The 19,046-nt window shown below is 41.9% G+C and overlaps 1 protein-coding gene across 1 annotated transcript in view; it reads left to right on the plus strand.

Moving 5' to 3' along the window:
- The window catches only part of hbp1 (HMG-box transcription factor 1), a 29,078-nt gene extending 10,274 nt beyond the window's left edge, over positions 1–18,804 (plus strand). The window contains exons 7-11 of the mRNA XM_080737566.1: positions 5,379–5,535; positions 7,335–7,479; positions 8,331–8,612; positions 11,259–11,400; positions 17,098–18,804. Coding sequence (XP_080593692.1) covers positions 5,379–5,535; positions 7,335–7,479; positions 8,331–8,612; positions 11,259–11,400; positions 17,098–17,115 — 744 coding nt within the window. The 3' untranslated portion in view covers positions 17,116–18,804. The remainder of the gene's footprint in view (positions 1–5,378; positions 5,536–7,334; positions 7,480–8,330; positions 8,613–11,258; positions 11,401–17,097) is intronic.
- Positions 18,805–19,046: the final 242 nt, after the last annotated feature.

A 19,046-nucleotide genomic window follows, 5' to 3' on the forward strand; every position in this document is an offset into this window, starting at 1 on the left:
GTGTGTGTGTGTGTGTGTGTGTGTGTGTGTGTGTGTGTGTGTGTGTGTGTGTGTGTGTGTGTGTGCCGTAGACACTATAGACAGACTGCGAGCCGCTGTTCAGAATCAATTGGCTCGCGGAAATTGGTGGTCTTCTTTTTAAGGTGTACATTTTTGTCTTTGCAACAAAGCAAAGCATCAAACTGGGCCACTAACATATAAGCAACTTTAAAATGTTGAGGATAATATGCCACTGCTTCTTGTAAGTTGTACAACATCTGAAATGCTTGTCAGGATAGGATAAGCCAAATTCTCTTGATGATCTCAAGTGACAGGACCAAAAAAAATCATCTTCACTGATGACTTTGTTTTCGTGAAAATATTGCAATGATTAAAAGCATTGCTCTCAGTGTGCAAGGATGTTGTGCGAGACGATGTTTCTTGCGGATTTCGTATTATATTAAAAACGCAACAAAAAACAGACCAATGAGCAACCTCCTTAACACACCGGAGACGTGACTAATAAGCAGGTGTAACTAGCCATATACTGTGGCTGATGGCTCATTAGTTCCAAACATCAATCTTGTGCTGTGTTGCTTCATCAGTGCGTCGTCATCTTGTGTGGATGCACTTCATTAACAACAGTTCTACTTGGACGGTCTGCAAATAGTCTAAGGGGCTCTAAACATGCACAAATGCAACATATAGGATTCCGTAATTTCTGCCAAATGTTCTTGCACAATGTATTCTAGGCATTCTGTAATGTGCAGAGCTTCTTGAAAACGAGATGGCTCATCTCAAGGGGTTATTCCTAATAAAGAAATTTCAAAAGTATTAGTCTGTATTTTTCAATAAACTCATTTTTATAGTATGAGCGAATAGGAAAGGGGATCAACGTCACATGATATGTGCGGCCATGTTCACCCAACATTGTGGTAAACGAGGAAAAGCAGTTGATAAAAACACATTTTATTTAAAAATACAAGACTAATACATTGTGAAAGGGTTCCTGGAGTCTCGCTAAAGGCCCTGTTACATCTAACAACTTTGAAAAGATTTCTCAGTCGTAATAAAATCAAGACGAGTCGCGGCGCGCTCCCGTGATTCGGTCGTTACTCAATCGTTAGGTGTGAGGTAGTGGTCCGACTTGATTTTTACCCCCGACTTGAGACCCAGATTCTGTTACGAGAATATCAAACTGGTTTGATATTTTCGCAAATCGGGGCTGTACAATCACGTAAGAACCAAAACGGAACGCTTTGAGCCAAAAGCCATTCATTCCCCAAGACGCTGAGCTGCCAGCCTGGTCGCCACTAGTAGCTGTTGGTGCGGCTACGACAGCCCTTTATTTTCACCGCGTATCATAATAGTACATATTCCAAACATGTGTGCATGCATGCCTGCCGTTCCCCGCAACGGACCGATTGTGTCTTGGAGCTGCATAGCGGAGGGAGAGGTTCCGAAAGGAGCTACAAGTAGGGTGACTAGACATCCCGGTTTGGCTGGGACAGTCCCGTTTTCAAGCTGTGTGTCCCGGTGTCCTGACAAATATCTCTAAAACACTAATATGTCCCGGTTTTAAACATTCACTACAAAATTGTACCGGTTTTCGCCAAAATTAAAATAATAGTAGCTGTTTTCAGTGGTTGTATAGACATTTATCATGTTCTTTTCATTAAAACATGCTCACCTAAACAATAAGAAAACATGACTGCCTGCCTGCCACTCACTGCCTGTATGCAACCCTGCGGTGTGTATGTGCACGTGCATGAACGTTAGAGAACGGGCAGGCGTGTGCGCGTTAACGTGCGCATTGCTTTTAGGGTCCCGGTTTTAGGCAACAGTGGTTTGCGTCCCGGTTTGAGCAGCTGAAAATATGGTCACCCTAGCTAAAAGTCTGCAAAGAATGCTTGGCGAACGTCCTCCTGGCCATATACAAGTGTAAATGAGGTCGTAGGTGAGAACTGCCTACTGTTTGTTATGCAAAGCAGCCAGGTAGGGAACTGAAGTGTTGACTGAAGTGTTGACCGCATAAATCTATGGTTGACCGTGGCGTCACACAACTTGACGACGTGCGTGCATGCGCGCGTGTGTGTGTGCGGGGTGCGCGTGCGTGCAGCTTGATAAGTCTGGGATCGCCGAGCCCAACCGAGCCCACGGGCCACGGCATCTCACCCCAGCCTCTAAGGTATTAATGAGATAGTTCAATATTGAAAATGGGTGGTTTTCGCCTTAGTAAAAGTATCAATACTGCTAGGCTACAAGTAAAAGTCTGGAATTCAAAATGTCCCATTTCACATGTTTTCAATTCAAATTAATAAAATGTTGAAAAAAATCATTAGAACATATAGCAGATCTACAAGCTCACAATGTGTCGCAAAAATGTATATGGACGAAATATATATAGGGTTGAAGTGATTTGTAATTATAATCAATATCTATAAAGTAAGTAACTATAGTAACTAAAATGTATTTTGAACGGCTCTTAGAGATCCGGCTCACTTCAAATATCCATAAATAATCGAATAAGCCAACAGGTCCTAAAAGCATAGCCCAAAAGGCTATTTCCCCCAGAAAGCCTGGTGAGGCGAGGTTACCAAAAGGCTAGTTCGTTTTAAAAGATCAGCCTAACTGATGTTTTCTCTGTTTTTCTTTTCACACACCTCTCATTGGTCATTATGACAGTCCATCACTTTTCTAAGTGTATGATTGGTTTGGGGGCGGGGCATGGTGCTAAGCAGCCAGACTGCACTGGACTCTCACTGTGGGTGGAGCGAGGAGGGGGTCTCAAGAGGAACACAGTTCACACACGTGAATGAGAAACGATAGCATTACTTTATTTAAGACTAAGTGTAAAGCTAAGTGTTTTTGCTCATCTGTATTGACTGACCATTTATTTTCCTGTCTGAAGCCGAGTCAAGTCTTTGAGCTTATTACGCCGCTTTAAGCAGACGTTGTGCAGTAGCAACTGTTGTTTTTAGCCTCAGGCTAACGGGGCTAACGGTCAGCGTGAGAGGCAACTAGTTCTTCAACACACCGTCGGACACCGCATTCGTTTGGGATACAAAGAATATTCTACAGAGAAACAGATTGTGCATGAGCACCCTGCGGCCGGAAAAGCTGTCTATTCCTCTGGCATCGTAGGACGTGGGATAGACCACCTTTCTTCTTTTCCATTGGAACTTTACGAGTGAGCGCCGAGCGGGGTCCGCTCAATAGGCCATTATCACGGAGCGGGGCGGGACTTCCGCTTTTACGGCAAACGGGCAGCCCGACTTCCGCCGCCGCCCTGCAACAATACAATGGCGAGCTGTCAGTCACTGGCACAGAACAGTGACTGACAGCTCGCCATTGTATTGTTGCAAAGCGGCGGCGGAAGACGGGCTGCCCGTTTGCCGTAAAAGCGTAAGTCCCGCCCCGCTCCGTGATAATGGCCTATATGCCGACGGGCCGCTGTTCCGATTAACGTCGGCAGGTTAGTTACTCGTCACGCTTACGAGCAGTGGTGCTCACAAGTAACTGCAATGTAGATGTACTATGTTACAAGTTAAAGTACGGAATTCAAAATCTACTCGGACACAAGTAGTCGCAAATTGCAACCTTTGTTTAAAGAAAATCGGTTGAATCTAGCGTTGCAATACCCTCCCATAGGCAGCCAATGCAACAGTGCATAACACCTAGCCTTACATTAAATCGCTCCTGTAGTGGCTTCCGCATTGATGACGTATTGGCTACAGGAGCGTCTTACAGCTTAGACTGACAGGTCGGGAGTATTGTCTTCAAAACGGCTACTGCGGCTCTACACATGCACACATGCGAGACATATCTTCCGTACAAGTTCTGCAAGGTTTTTGCGACTTGTTCGGTAGCCTTGTTTAATGTATAAGTCTGTATTGTTAAATAAAATGAGTTTTTACCAAGTGTGTGTCTTTTCCAAATCGAGCAGCTCTGGTTTGGTTAAAGATGGCTGCACTTATCACGTGACGTTCATCCATTCCCCCATTCGCTCATACAAGGACATGACGTATGTGTATACGGAATAATGCTTCCAGCCACCAACGGGCACTGTTGCAGCTAACATTGTAGCAAACGAGGAAAAGCTGTACACTTGGTAAAAACGAATTTTATTTAAAAATACAGACTAATACATTAAACAAGGCTTCCGGACAAGTCGCATACATCTTGCAGAACTTCTGCGATGTGCTATATTTCGCATTTTTGTGCATGTGTAGAGTCGCAATTGCAGTTTTGCCGACCATGTCCCCGACCTGTCTATATAAGCGGTAAGACGCTCCATGCAGCCATCCCAAAGCCAGAATGCGGAAGCCACTGCAGGGGCGACTTAATGTAAGGCTACATAACACCGTTTTTTTGCTATCTGATTGTATTAAACAACGTCAAACTCACCAATATTGGGGCTGTATGGAAAGCTTGAAGTATTTCTATCTGCAACGTGTTTGTTTCATAACAATCCACCAAGGACATGTTATGAGCTACTTTCTATCAAGACATTCAGTTCAGGTGATTTTTTTCCCTTTTTTTCTAAGTGCTGGAGTTTGGAAGCGGTCGTGGGAAATCACTCAGCGGTCCTTTGTACCAGCTGGTTCTAAATGTCAAGCCGTCTGCTCGGATTTCTTGACAGATAGTAACTCATAACATGTATACGGGCTGGATTATTATGAAACAAACACTTTGCAGATAGAAAGAGAATACTTCAAGCTTTCCTTACAGCCCCAATATTGTTGAGTTTGATGACGTTTAATAGAATCAGATAGCAAAAAAAAAAAAATGTTTTGATGCATTGGCTGCCTATGGAAGGTATTGCAACCCCAGATTCAACCGATTTAATAGAAAGAAAAAAAAATCTAGTGTTGCAATTTGTGGCTAGGATACAAGTATGAAAGTATTGGCATCAAACAATACAAAAAAGTAAAAGTACATGAGTTGTGAGCATGTAGATCGGCTATTTTCAAACAGCCTAGGTATGAAATAGGGATAAAGTCAAGTGGTGTATGTATGTTTTATAATAAGTATCCAAATAAATGTATTGGTCAGGATGGAACCGTAAAACATAGTTTGTAAACAGAGCTGTGTTTTTGTGTTTCCTTACACCCTTCTGGAGGGTGGAGACATAGATTAACATGTCAAAGCCAACATTTACATCTGCAGTTTCTGTTGGCTAAAGTGTGGCTATTGTCCTCAGGTTTCAGCTGCAGATAACCACCAGTAGGTTAGGGTGGGTGAGGGGTATGGGAGTCTCACTGTATAATCAATTGTTTGGATGTTTAAATTAAATTTAGAATTCTCAACTCAGGCGCTGTTTGTTAAGGTCATCAAGGCAGCCTTGATTGGCTGTGCGTCGACTTGCGGTGTGATTTGATTGGTTGTGGTGTTTTCAGCGCTACGGTTCGGAGGGTCTGCGTTTGGTGAGCCGCGAGGAGACGCTGTCATTCAGCCAGGCCGTCCTCAAGTTGACCTTTGACCCCGGCTCCCATGACAGCGGCCTTCTAACAGCAGAATGTCGACTGGACCATCCCTTCTTCGTCAAGAATAAAGGTATAAAAAACATCTGAAAATGTAAGGTAGTGTTAAAGTCAGAGTTTGTTCAGTAATAGGGGTCTCCCCATCTCTACAGCTCTTAGATCCATTTAACACTTATGCTGCCATAGTTTTGCCATAACTGATGTAAATTAACTGTCATAGGCTTTTTCCTATTGTATTTACCTGATTTTCCGTGGCGCTGGGTGCACGTTGTGTGCGCGGGTGTTCCCGTCAACGACCGTCAAAAAACATTACTTTCACGCGGAGAAGAACAAATACAACCGTGATGATCCATGGGTACGTTATGGTCCATAGAATACAGGCCATTTTGACCAAGCGGGCGATATGGGAAAAGAAGGCGAGACATAAACATCTTTCTGCTGCCAGGATGTATACAATTCAATGGAAGTCCGCGGATGTATTTGTGAGGAATCATGGGAAACATGATTTATTTTGCTCATCCCCACGGTGGCTATCGGTTACCATGGTGACCAGTTAACACGTCCCTGAACGCGATAACGCTGACACTCTTCCTGGTTATTTTACAAAACAGCGCTTCCAACCTCGCAGAGCTGAATAACACCCAACAAGACTAATGCTCTGTTAATGCGGTGCGTTTCGGTCCTCTGACCTGCGCGGCAGTAGTGAGTTGGCAGATCTTGGCACCGTGATGGCGACGATAAATAGTAAAAAACTAGAAGAAATGGAGTCTCCATCCGGTGGAATATTTGTCATTTTGCCCTATAAATGTAAAATGTATTTTAAGCGTGTGGTGGGGGGCACAGACTGCGTCCACTAAGTAGAGTAAGCTTTCAACTGTCCACTGATACCTTTGGTTTGGTGAGGGGTGAAACTGTTTTTTGTTATTTTCGGACCAGACGAGAGGGTTTTCCGGTTTTACCAAGGAGGTGTGGAGGTAGAGGAACATAGCTTTCTGCCCTCTCCAGATCTGGCCAATATAAATCTGTAGAGAGCGCAGTTGAGTAAATACAATAATTTCCATCTGGTGGACCTATTTTATTCTCTGCCCAAAAAGTGTCTTATACAGAGGAGGTGTGGGTCCTGAGACGTTTCCCACCTGGAAGCTTAAAAAAGGCTTTCTCTGGACACTAGGGATGGCCAACAGTTAACCGTTACTTTTTAACCGTTAAGAAATTGGTTACCCGTAAAAACTATGATGTTGCATAGACACCAATGTCTATGCAACATCATACATTATACGTGCTGCGGTCACTAATTTCTGTGTAAGCCCTGGACAGACACCAATGTCTGTGTAACAGCTCACAGAGTCGCAATGATTGCTTCAGCACACACAAAACACCGGCGAGAGAGAAGAAAATGAATCAACCATTCCAAAAGTCATACGATTGGAAGTTATAGCTCTACACAACAAACAGAGGAGCCGGGGGAAATGGTCAATCTACTTGAAGCGACAAGGTCACTGCTGCTGTTGTTATGCGACAGCCGCGTCTCATTATAGACGTGATTATTTCAATCCTATTGTTTCTTTCCAAAAAACAAATTTCTTATAGAAAATATTTGTATTCTTGTTCCCCATAGTTGTATTGTCTTTAATGTGTAAATATGGCACTTTATTTGGGGGGGAAACAGGTGTATTTTCCCTTTTTTTTATCTGTAAAATGGTACATTTTGAACATTTTCTTAGGGTTACTGGTTATGTAACCGATAATGCCTAACGGTGACCAGTTAAGAAAACTTCTCCATTTGGCCATCCCTACTGGACACAATCGCTCATAGATTATAATCTACCCAGCGGCACATCAATACATTAGAATGGGTTTCTTGTCTTTCAGGGTGGTCTTCCTTTTATCCAAGCCTTACAGTGGTGCATCATGGTATACCTTGTTATGAGATGCAGGTGGGCGAAATCTGTCTGCCCCCGAACCACCCCGACGCCATCAACTGTGACGACTCTGTGGTGTTCGACACATTCAGGAGGTACACTATGCTCACATACGGTATCATCACATCAACTGCTCAGATTTCCTACAAGATCAGATTTAGATTTTTGATTAATCAATTATCATTTTTGAAGTTGGTGTGATGTTGGAAAATACAACTACATTGTGCTATCATTATTTACATTTATTCTGGCATCAAAACCAGTATAGCTACCGTAACCCTGTACATAAGATATTTGAAAATGGCTGATCTCAAGCTCACAGCGCGTCACACTGCGAAATGTTGTGAGCTTGTAGATCAGCTCTTTTCAAATGGCTGTATAACAATTACATGCCTAAGGAAGATTTGCAATGCTGACGAGTGATCGTTCAATACACTATCGTCGCTAGCGTTGGCGATGCTATTTTTAATCTTACACATGAAACCAATGTAAACAGTGCACCGGACGTGATGAAAACTCAAGTTCCAGGCTTCAGCTATTGCTGTGATGACGTTAAGCTTTTCAGTCTGCATCTTGGCCAGGCGCTGGCAATTTCTGTCTGCCAGAAAATCTGTGTGTGTTATCCATCCTGTGATGAACCACACTAGAGCAGTGGTTCTCAAACTTTTTTCATGTCATGGACCCCCAATTTGATATGTACTTGGCTCAAAAAATGGAGTGACACTGTGTGCTTGTACAAGTACTATTTTTGAATGGCCAAGATATAAATGGATAAACTATATCAACTACGTTTCCTGGCGGACCCCCTGGAAGGATAATGATGTGAGCGCCCACACCGATTCATATACATATTTGGCTGCAGACACCCTTCAGAAAATGTTTTGTGCCAGGGATCCCCAGAAGAGAAGATATGAGTTAAAACAAATTCAATACATATTATTCACAGTTATGATTTCACGCCGCTGGACTCATCGGCTGTGTACCTGCTGAGCAGCATGGCGCGCCAGCGCCGCACCTCCCAGTCCAGCGGGGGCGCCGCCAGCCCGGACTGCGACGGCTCCTCGCCCCCGCACGCCTCAGGAAGCAGATCCAACAGAGGCCTCGCCTCCCCAGGGACGACAGCCGTGGCCACACCTGTGAAATGCAAGCGGCCAATGAATGCCTTCATGCTCTTTGCCAAGAAGTACCGCTTGGAGTACACACAGATGTACCCTGGGAAAGACAACAGGTACAATTGTGCTATTTAGTGCTACTTAAAATAAGTGTTAAAAGCTCTATATTGTGATAGTACTGATTGCTATAGAGGTTGTGTTCAGTAACAGTGTTAAAAAGCTCTATATTGTGTGTAATCATTGCTTGTATAGAGCTATTTAGCAACTTTACTGAACAGACACTATAGTAATGATTTCTGTCACAATATAGAGCTATTTAACAGTGTAACCGAACACTTATCAGTTTTAACTTTTTAGCTAAAAACTAAAACTATCACTTAAATTAATTTAGTATGCCAAAATGAGTATGTGAGAGTTTTTTGTCCGAAGAATAGTAGCTAAAAAAAGTACAGGGCTCGAAATTAACCTTTTTACTTGGTAGCACCGGTGCTCCCAGTTTAAAAAGTTAGGAGCACCAGAAAAAAGTTTGGGAGCACCCAACAAAATGTAAGGAGCACCAATATGTAATTGAAATTTACACCTAATAAAACGGCATACGTAATGTGAATATGCAGGTATGTCATATACATTTATCCGTGAACTGTGCCCAACATGATTGGATGGTTTTGTAGCAATTATAGAAACTAGAAATTCGCGGCCGCTGCGCGGCCGCTCATATCTAGAAATCGCGCCCTAACGGGCGCTCATATTTAAAGGAGCTATAGTCAACTTTTTCATTGTAGGTGTACATCCTAGTCTACAGACTAGGATGTAAACAAAGTACGGGCCCTGTAAATGTAAACAAAGGGCCAAAATGATTATTTTATCATTATTTTACGCTTTTTGTGGTCATTTTTTAATTGAAACACATATATGAAGCTTATTTTTTTATAAAATATTTTCGAAACATTATTTTTATTTTAGCATCCGTTTTTCAAGAAAAAGTTGACTATAGCTCCTTTAAAAAAAAAAAAAAAAAAAAAAGTTAAAAAAAAAAGTTAAAAAAAAAAAAAAAAAAGTTGATGGTCAGCAAGGAACATGCGTTGTTGATTTTTGTATTATGTTTTTTAGACAATCGAACAACTACTGAACGTGGAGTTGCAGATGTACATACAGACAGACATACAAACACACCACCCCATTCTGATTAGGTTGTGAGGATATTAGACCTTAATTAATTGCGGAATGTTCAATCATGTTCTAATCATGTATTCGTCACATTATTTAAGTAGACCATTTCCCAAACATTTAACTTTTTAGCATTTAGGGGGAAAAATGCCAATTTTACATCTAGGTGCCCAGTCTGCCCACTCTTCCTTAGTGCCCACTCTTCCTGCCCCTTGTCATGCTGTCTGTCCTATGAATTGATCTTTGCCTTAGCTCCAACACATGCACGCACGCAAACTCTCTCTCTCTCTCTCTCACACACGCACTCTCTCTCACACGCACACAATCGAGGACCGCCCCCTCTCTCTCTCGTTCACTACAGACAGAGCATCTCCTCTCTTCTCCGTAGTCACACTCACGGACCCCCTCTACAACTTCAATAACTTAACTACTAGTACTAATGTACTTTCTGATTCTGACACGCAGTGACGTTGGACATAATAGCGGAGCAACAGCGCTCAGCAGTGCTCAATAGACTGACTGGCAGCTAAGCCTAATGAATGGATGTTAATGAGCGCTGGTTTTGGTTCACTCGGTGTGCCGATTTGGTATTATCACGGCAATTATTGACGGTCGCACGGGTGCTCCCAAATATATTCTTATGTCGCACAGACTAAATTACAGGCCCTTAGTACTACTAATAGTACTTTGAAATCATACTAAATGGAATGTCACAATATAATACGGTGGTGAATAGTGATGAAAACAATGGCAGACAGGGACCAAACCTCTATTATAGTTTTATTAACACAAGTAGAATGCAGCTTTTCTTTTCTTTTTTGTTGTTGAAACCGGCCAAAAAACTGGGTTTAACTGCTATACACATGAAACAGGAACATGTATGTGTAGTACCTCTGCTTTTCAGAAGATGGGGCACTTTCCTAACATTCTGTGTACTCACATAGACCTGAGGCCGATTTTAAAAGCACCTTCTAAATCCTAACCTAAGTTATCTGAAAAACGTTAAATATTTTGGGTTTGGGGTCATTTTGTCTGTCTGTCCATCGAGAGAGAGAGAGCGAAATGCTTTATATACTTTAAAATGACAGGCTTTCCCGGCTCAACATAAAAATAACAGGGGCTTTCCCGGCTTGAAGGGTGTAAGAATGATTAGGCCTTCCCAGTCTAAATGGACCATTATGGTCACATAACATGAAACATACTGTACACATTGTGTATATCGTCACTGTCGAGCAGAAACCTCGCATCTCCAAGTTTCAAATGTAAACGTTTTTTTCGGCATGTAAAGCCGTGCTTCATCATACAATGCCGTCGCACAAAAGTAGTGAAAACGGCAGATCTACAAGCACACAACGCCTCGCGATGTGTGCTTGTAGATCGGCTGTTTTCACTAGTTTAAATCATTTTTAAAATGATAAATGCAAAACAAACGGATGATAAATGCAAAACAAACGGTTTTGGACATACAAGGTTTTCACCCGACAACGACGATATGCAATAACAATGTGTGTTTAAAGACGATAGCATGTCATTTTCTGTACGCATTCCCATTGACTGACGCTGTGACCTTCACTTTGTGCCCCTGCCCGTGGCAGAGCCATCAGTGTGATCCTGGGTGAGCGCTGGAAGAAGATGAAGAATGAGGAGAGGAAGATGTACACCCTGGAGGCCAAAGCCCTGGCTGACCAGCAGAAGAGAATCAACCCTGACTGCTGGAAACGCAAGAGAACCAACTCTGTAAGAGCAGTTCATTTCATTTTCACAGCAGATTTGATTTGGATTTTAGTCATTAGTCTTTTGAGTACATTGTCATTTAGTTGTATTCATATTCTAGTGTTTCTCAAGCTTTTAAATGTCAAGTCTTCCCTTAATTCTAACCCGATGTACAAATGGAACCACATGGACCTGTTAGGGTCCATTTGGTTCCATTTGTACACTGTCGACTAAATATCATAAGATTTTAGTCAACTAAATGTATTTTCAGACCCACACCCGAGTGCAACCAAACCAGTTCTACTGGATCTCTTCTTCACTAGTCCCTCCCTAACATTTTTGTCTAGTTTGTATTTGACAAAATTGTCAATGTATTTCGTCTTAGTTTTAGTCATCATAGCTTATTTTGACACTTTTCATCAGAGTTTTAGTCGAAACAACAACGAATAACAGTGTGTTGCCAGATTTTGCAAAAGAAACAAGTGTCCAGGTCTAAGAAAACAAGCCCAAAAGAAGCAACTAGGCTCATTTTTACTACTTAACATTGGTTATTTGAAAATGGCAGATCAGCAAGCTCACAATGTGTCATATCATTGTCACATTGTCAGCTTGTAGATCTGCTATTTTCAAAGAATAGTGGGGAAAAAAGGTATAATATTTTGAATATTTTTGAAACATTTGAACTATACAGATCTTGTGTTGGGGTCCCTGGCACCACATATTTTCAGATGGGGGTCTGACACGTTGTGAGCTTGTAGATCTGCTATTTTCAAAAGATATTGTGGGGGAAAAAAGTAAAATAAGGTGAATACCTGGAGGGGAGCGTAGTGTTGTTCCGATGTGTCATTAATCCGGTTCCATTGGTGCGTCTTTCTCCGTTGACTAACACTAAACCTAACCGCACGCCGGACTATTGAAACATGCCCAACCTGGAGACTTTTTCTTTGTGTGCTGCTTCATTCAACATCTTATCGCTTCCGGCCCACGGCCCCAGCCCCCCAGCCGGGCCAGCCCAGAGCAGCAGGTGATCGGTAATGTACCTCAATGAGATGACCTTGAAAAACAAGGAAGAAGACGACACAGATTTTCCATGGCAACGCATCTCGAGTGAATGATGTCAGAGACAAGTTGTTCAGTACGAGGCTGTCCACATGCGCGACGAAAGCTAAAACTATGGCTGGCGAACAAGTGCCTTACCAAACCCTGACGAAGAAAGCATGGTCATGTCCTCCACGCTATTCATTCCACCTCAAACAGGCATCAGGGTTGGCTTCACAGATGTGGCTGAAGGCATTAAAGTTGAAGAAACCACCAAAACTAATTTATGTTTGTTCCTTTCATTTTGTTGATCGAAAGTCAAAGGCGCCAACACACCAAGATGCCCAGGCCCAGTTGGAAGAACATGACCATACATACCATGTAACAACAAAGAGCAAAGAAGACACTGTATGGCATGCAGCTATACAGTGTCAGGTGAAGGACTCTCTGGCACTGTCATTGCTCAGTAATGACAAGGACTCACTGTTCACAGGGGTAAGGCTAATGCACTTCAAAGTTCTAGTGTCTCTGTTGTTGGATTTCCGTAGCCCATCATTTAGCCTTCCTTTTGTCGACCAGATTTTCATGACCTTGATGAAACTAAAATTAAACCCGGCATCTGAATATATTGCCCATCGTTTCCAAGTATCACAGAGTATGGCAAGTAAGGTCATTGCTTATTGGATTGATGTGATGGGTGAGTTATTTAAAGACCTAATTGTCTGGCCAGATAAGGAAGGTATTCAACTCACCATGCCATTGGCATTTAAAAATAATTATCCTAACACTACCTGTATCATCTACTGTGCTGAAACCTTTATTCAGACGTCCAGAAACCTTGGCAGCAGGGGTGCAATGTACAGCCACTACAAAGGGACAAGCACTGCTAAATATCTTGTCGTTGTTGCTCCAAGTGGATTAATCATGTTCATATCAGATGCGTTTGTTGTTAGGAGCAGTGATAAGTACATAACTGTTAACTCTGGGTTCCTGGACTGTCTGCGCCCTGGTGACGAGGTAATGGCAGACCGCAAATTTAGAATCCATAAACTGTTAGCTGACAAAAAAGTTAAATTGAACATCCCAGCTTTCACGCTCAAGCATGCGCGGTTGACTTATGACAAGGTGCCCCGCGCAAGGCCCGTTGCAAATGTGCGCATTCATGTTGAACGTGCCATCAGAAGGATTCAAGTTTTTAAAATGGTGTCAAAAACCTTCCCTATCAACATGCTTGCAAAATTGAGCAAAATCCTAAAAATATGTGCCGGCCTGTGCAATCTGAAGTTGGTTAGTGCTTGACCTGTGCTGTCTTCTTCTTTACCTTTCGGCTTTTCCCTTAAGGGGTCACCATAGCAAATGTATACTGTATGTGTGAAAAACATCCATGTTTTTCTCCTTTTTTTTTCTCTCTCTTGAAATGTGATGTAAACACTGATAATTTAATTTGTTTATGCAAACAGAGCAAGGGGTAGGGAAGCCTAAATGATGGGCTGCGAAAATCCAACAACAGACACGATGCATTATTGCTTCTCCGTCCCCTTTTTTGGCATCTTGGACACCTTTATTATGTCAAATGGCCTTTGTTCTAAATGCAGGATGTACATGTACATGTTCTTTGTTTTTCTTTTTAGATTGTGCCTTGTTCTAAATGCACTGTACCTTTTTTGTGATTGTGCATTGTTCTAAATGCACTGATGTACATAACAGTCATGTATTTTGTGCTGAAAATAAACTTTAGTGAAACCTTTCATTGTGCATTCCATGGATTTCATGCTGTGTAATTTTCACTATCAGATCTTTGGACAGCTTAAGTGAACTCTGGCTCATTAGCATGCGGACCTGCAATGGCTTATTTTTTTATGCCAACACCAAATGTCTTAGGCCAATAATAGCCAAACTACAAGCTCACAACGCATCACTTTGTGAGCTTGTAGATAAGATACATTTGACTTATGTTATGTAGATTATGGATGCTGGGGTTCAAGTCATAACAAAAACATGAGTGCTAACATGATGGGTAGCAAATAGTGTAAAGCAAACAGTTAAGGTGAAGAGTAGGCTAATGGTCATTTCATTGAGCCACAGACCCTGACCTCTTTAAAATGTGTCCAAATCGTAGACTGTAGAAAATATGGACGATGGGAAGTGATGACGTCACCATTGGTTTCTATCGGAGCGAAAAATGAAGCTTTTTTTGCCCTCATATGGGTGTCTGCCATCATTGTATTAATGGTACCCAAGGAAGGATATTGGTCAACGGTCACATGCAACCGGCAGGGATACTTGGGAGCTTGCAGAAAATAAAGCAGTCAAAGAAGGAGGAGGGTGGGACCTACGGTCTATTGGTGTAGATGAGAATGGTGGAGAACATTAATTATCAAATAAATGGGACCATATTTTCACAAAACTAATTTCATGGTGAGACTTTAAACTAGCGACAGGACATTTTGTGAAAATGTTTATTAAGGTAAGAAAATCAACTGTAAAGTTAGGGGGGGGGAATGAATGGTGTCCAATGGAGAACATAATCCTTTTCGTCTTGGGTCCACAATCACATTCAGACCTCCAGCTTACTTAGCTTAGACATTTTCTCACCTCTGATCAAAGTTGGGAGCCCTTGCATGGATCTAGTTGTGACGCTGCATTCTTTTACACTTTTGCCTGAGCGCTCCCCTGTAGAGAACACTGCTGCCATTGCTGTGGTGTAATAAGCAGCCAGCGGTGGAGTAGAAGTAAAATTATTGAAAATGGGAAATTCGGTTCAGGGACGCCCACAAAACTGATGAAAAGTGATGACTCATCACTATCGTTTTCTGGGGCCATTTGTTGCCCAAGGAATGTTTTTTGTGCAAAACAAATGCTTGCAATGGATTCAGCATCATGACAAACCCCTAGTTAGACCCCTCACATCCTAATTAAATACCCAGAAAAAAAATGTTTTCTGGTTATTTTTCTCCTGTATAGAAAGTCGATGGGAGACCGACTCTAGTGGCTGATAACATCAATTAAGCTGGGTCTCAGAAAGGGTTATACCAAAATGTGAACTAGAGACATGTAGGAAGTCAAAAATGTAAAAAAAATGTACGGTCACCTTGAATGGTACCAATTTGTGAAGATATCAGAATTGGCCCCTGGCCTATAAAGACAATCTATGAACTCCAAGAGGACTGAATATTCTACATGTTAATGTTCGGAACAATGGCTCCCTCTACTGTACAAAAGTACTCATCTTTTAACCTCATACAATTTCAACATCTTGGAGACACTAGTTTTGTCTGAATGTTTAATATCGGATGCACGCCCGGTGAACTCAAAGGCTTTTTGACTTAAATACCAATTTTAATGTTTCAGAATCAAATGTATTGATTCAGATTCAAGTCCTGTATCAACAGCAGTGCCCAAACAGAAGCCTATACTAAAACATGACTGGAGGGTGCCTGCACTAAAGAGAGAGTACAGTGTGCATTACTTAGCATTATGAGCATTATTTAGCTACACAACAGAACACATGGAACAGTAAAATGGCAGTTATTTTACCCGAGTACAACCTGGAATGAATCTTAAAAAAAGAAGCACCATCATTTTTATAGTGAGACTAGCCCGACCTGTTCTTATGCTGCATTCACACTACAGATATATAGTTGAACGTTTAGCTTGCTTGGTCAATGTTATCTCAATGGAAACCAGCTTTAAAGCTTCCAAACCTTCGTTTGGTGTGTGTCCTGTATCTTTAAAGCTGGTTTCCATTGAGATAACATTGACCAAGCAAGCAAAACGTTCAACTATATATCTGCAGTGTGAATGCAGCATTAGTCTGCTCATTTCTTTCTACACCAGATGTCTTTGCCAGAAATAGCAGATGTACACGCTCACAGCAAGACGCATTGTGATAAATTCTCCATAGCTCCTTTTTTGCGGTCTATTTTCAGTCACCCTCCTGATTGAGGAACCCAGTTTTCTATGATTTGAAAAAAAAAAAAGAAAAAAAGAAAAAAAAAACATAGAAATAAGCACAGCCAGATAAGCAAAACAGTATTAAAACTTCATCCATAGAGTTCGTCTCATCAAGTTCATATACTATCTAGAGTTCATAATAAGTCTTACATCATTTTATTGAGGGATAAACAGAACACAAGTTCTGATCTCAATCGTTTGACTGGTCAGTGGAATAGAAGAGTAGTATTTAACTTAACTTTTACTTAACTTTATGCCTAACCCTTACCTCAGAAACACTATGCCTAAACCTAACCTCACAGAGATTATGACCTCAAAACCCTGTCTGCCTGGTCGAACCACCTGGGAAAGACTGAGAAGTGTGCTGCTGCTTCATTCAATATCTTTTCACTTCCTCCCAACAACGCAAGAGAATCTCTCTTGTGACCCCTTTTCCACCGGCGTGGAACCAGTTTTGTTCTCTTCCCCCCCGGGCCTAATTTCATTTTTCACTGAAAATAATTGGTTCCTAACCTTTATGTTTACTAAAGAGCAGGAGAGACGAGGAAGGGGCTCTTAACTGAACAATTATTTTAACTGAAAATAGCTCATACAAGCTCACAACGCATCAGGTTGCATCATGTTGTCAGCTTGTAGATCTACTATGGGTTTGGTTCAAACACAAACAGTAATTCAGTGTTTTTTATTATGTATTCAAAGCTTGACTTATTTTTTCTCTTCCTCCACCAGGGTTCACAGCAGACTTAGATCTTTCCCAGAATCCTTTCTGGGCAGCGGGGGTTGGACGGAGAAGTAGGATGCGATGATGTCATCTCCCCAACTGTGACAACACATTTTTTTTAATCCACCTTTTATAACTGTCAAACATTATGCAGACAAAATATTATGGAGAGAAAAACAACAACAATTATGAGTTTTGTATGAAACCTGTAATCTAGTAAACTAACTTTGCTTATATATTTTCGTATATCTTTGATGTCAGAGATGCCTTCAGCTTCAGTCATCCTCCCAGTCACGCGACAGCGGCGCTCGCCGACAAGCACCCTGTTTCGCTGACCCCTTTGTCGACGAGCGACACCGGCGCACTGCAAAGAATAAATGATGCTTTAGGGGGCGTTGTCACACGTGCTCGTCAGAAGCGTCAACGTCTCGTACACCAGTGATTCTCAAAGTGACCCAGGGGTCCTTGACTCTCAAACCTTTTCATGTGAAGGACCACACGAATTAATGTATTTGGACGCGGACTAGGGATGCAAATTATCGATTAATGAATTGATTGTTGAACCACGAGGGTTCCTCCCACCAGTGTGACACTTTTGAGACCCACTGGTGTAGCAGTGTCAGGAATCGATGGTGCAGATATCTTAGGACAACCCATAGAGTTATAATAAGTATAGAGAGGACACCAGATATCCCCGCCCGTCAACTTGCATTGAGTTGCTCACCCAGCGCATGAAGCGTACTTCCGCGTTTGGAAACGCCTCTGAAACGCCTTCTGTGACGCATTTTGCGTCATAGTTTGTGTTCATGGACGCGCTGGGGCTCCAAGTCATGAACGAGCACTTCCGCTATGAACGCGCAGCCAATACAAAGAAGCCTAGAGCGCGTTCATGTGGTTAGAAGCTCCAACTGCAGTACCTCAAACGGCCACCATGTCCATGGCGCTTCAGCCCTCCCCCTTGGTTCTGGGGGCTTGGGACAACCACTGGAACTGGTTTATCTTGATTGGTGCTAGAGTGTTTGTTTACCGCAGAGAATTATGTTGGTTCCATTTGTTCCCTCTCAGAGATAAATTAACACTGCAGGATTTAACAATGTAATGTAGGTGGAACAAAGTAGGAATTTACAGTGCAGATATCTTAGGACAACCAGCAAGTTTTAGGGGGCGGCACAATTTTATTTTTATATCAAGTTTAGAAACATGCTGAATTTGGGAAGGGTAAAGGGACGAGCACATTTGTGGATAGTTGTGTAACCTGTGTTGTTTTTCATAGTATCCGTCCACCTCATTATTGAAATGCTTTTTTTGTTTTAGTTTTTTTCCTTACATTATTTGACCACAATTGAACAGAGCCATCATTGGTAACACCTGTGTTTGGCTACTACGCTTATGACGCACACGTGTGACTGTAGCCCCTGATGCTTGAAACCCACCAGGCACGCAAAGCTGGCCTGCTGGCTGTGCACGGACGCTCCACTCGTGCACGTAAATATACAGTATATCTTTGTGCAAATAAAGTTTGTCTGCTTGCATTCTCATCGAATTGCATTGACCAGACCTGCTTTGGCCCATGGCTTGGTGAGAACAGTCGCGCAAACAAACCTGCAGAGTGCAAATAAAGTGCTGTGGGTTCCAGGCATCATGGTCCTCTGAAATAAGAAGCTGCTCTTTTGTTTTGAGGCTGTCTCATGAAACATGGACGCCTTGTGGTGCTAAAAAAAAGAGCAGTGTTTTATATATATATATATATATATATATATATATATATATATATATATATATATATATATATACCGTATATATATATACCCACACGTCTATATATATATACACACGTCTAGACGTGTATAAAAGAGTATTAATCAGCTGTTCATATGATATTGGATTTGTACAACTCAGTTTATTGCACAGATTCATAACTCTTTTGTACTTTTTTTCCCTTTCTTTTGTAATATGG

This window comes from Nannobrachium achirus (assembly GCF_963921795.1).
Source record: "Nannobrachium achirus genome assembly, chromosome: 11".
NCBI lineage: Eukaryota > Metazoa > Chordata > Actinopteri > Myctophiformes > Myctophidae > Nannobrachium > Nannobrachium achirus.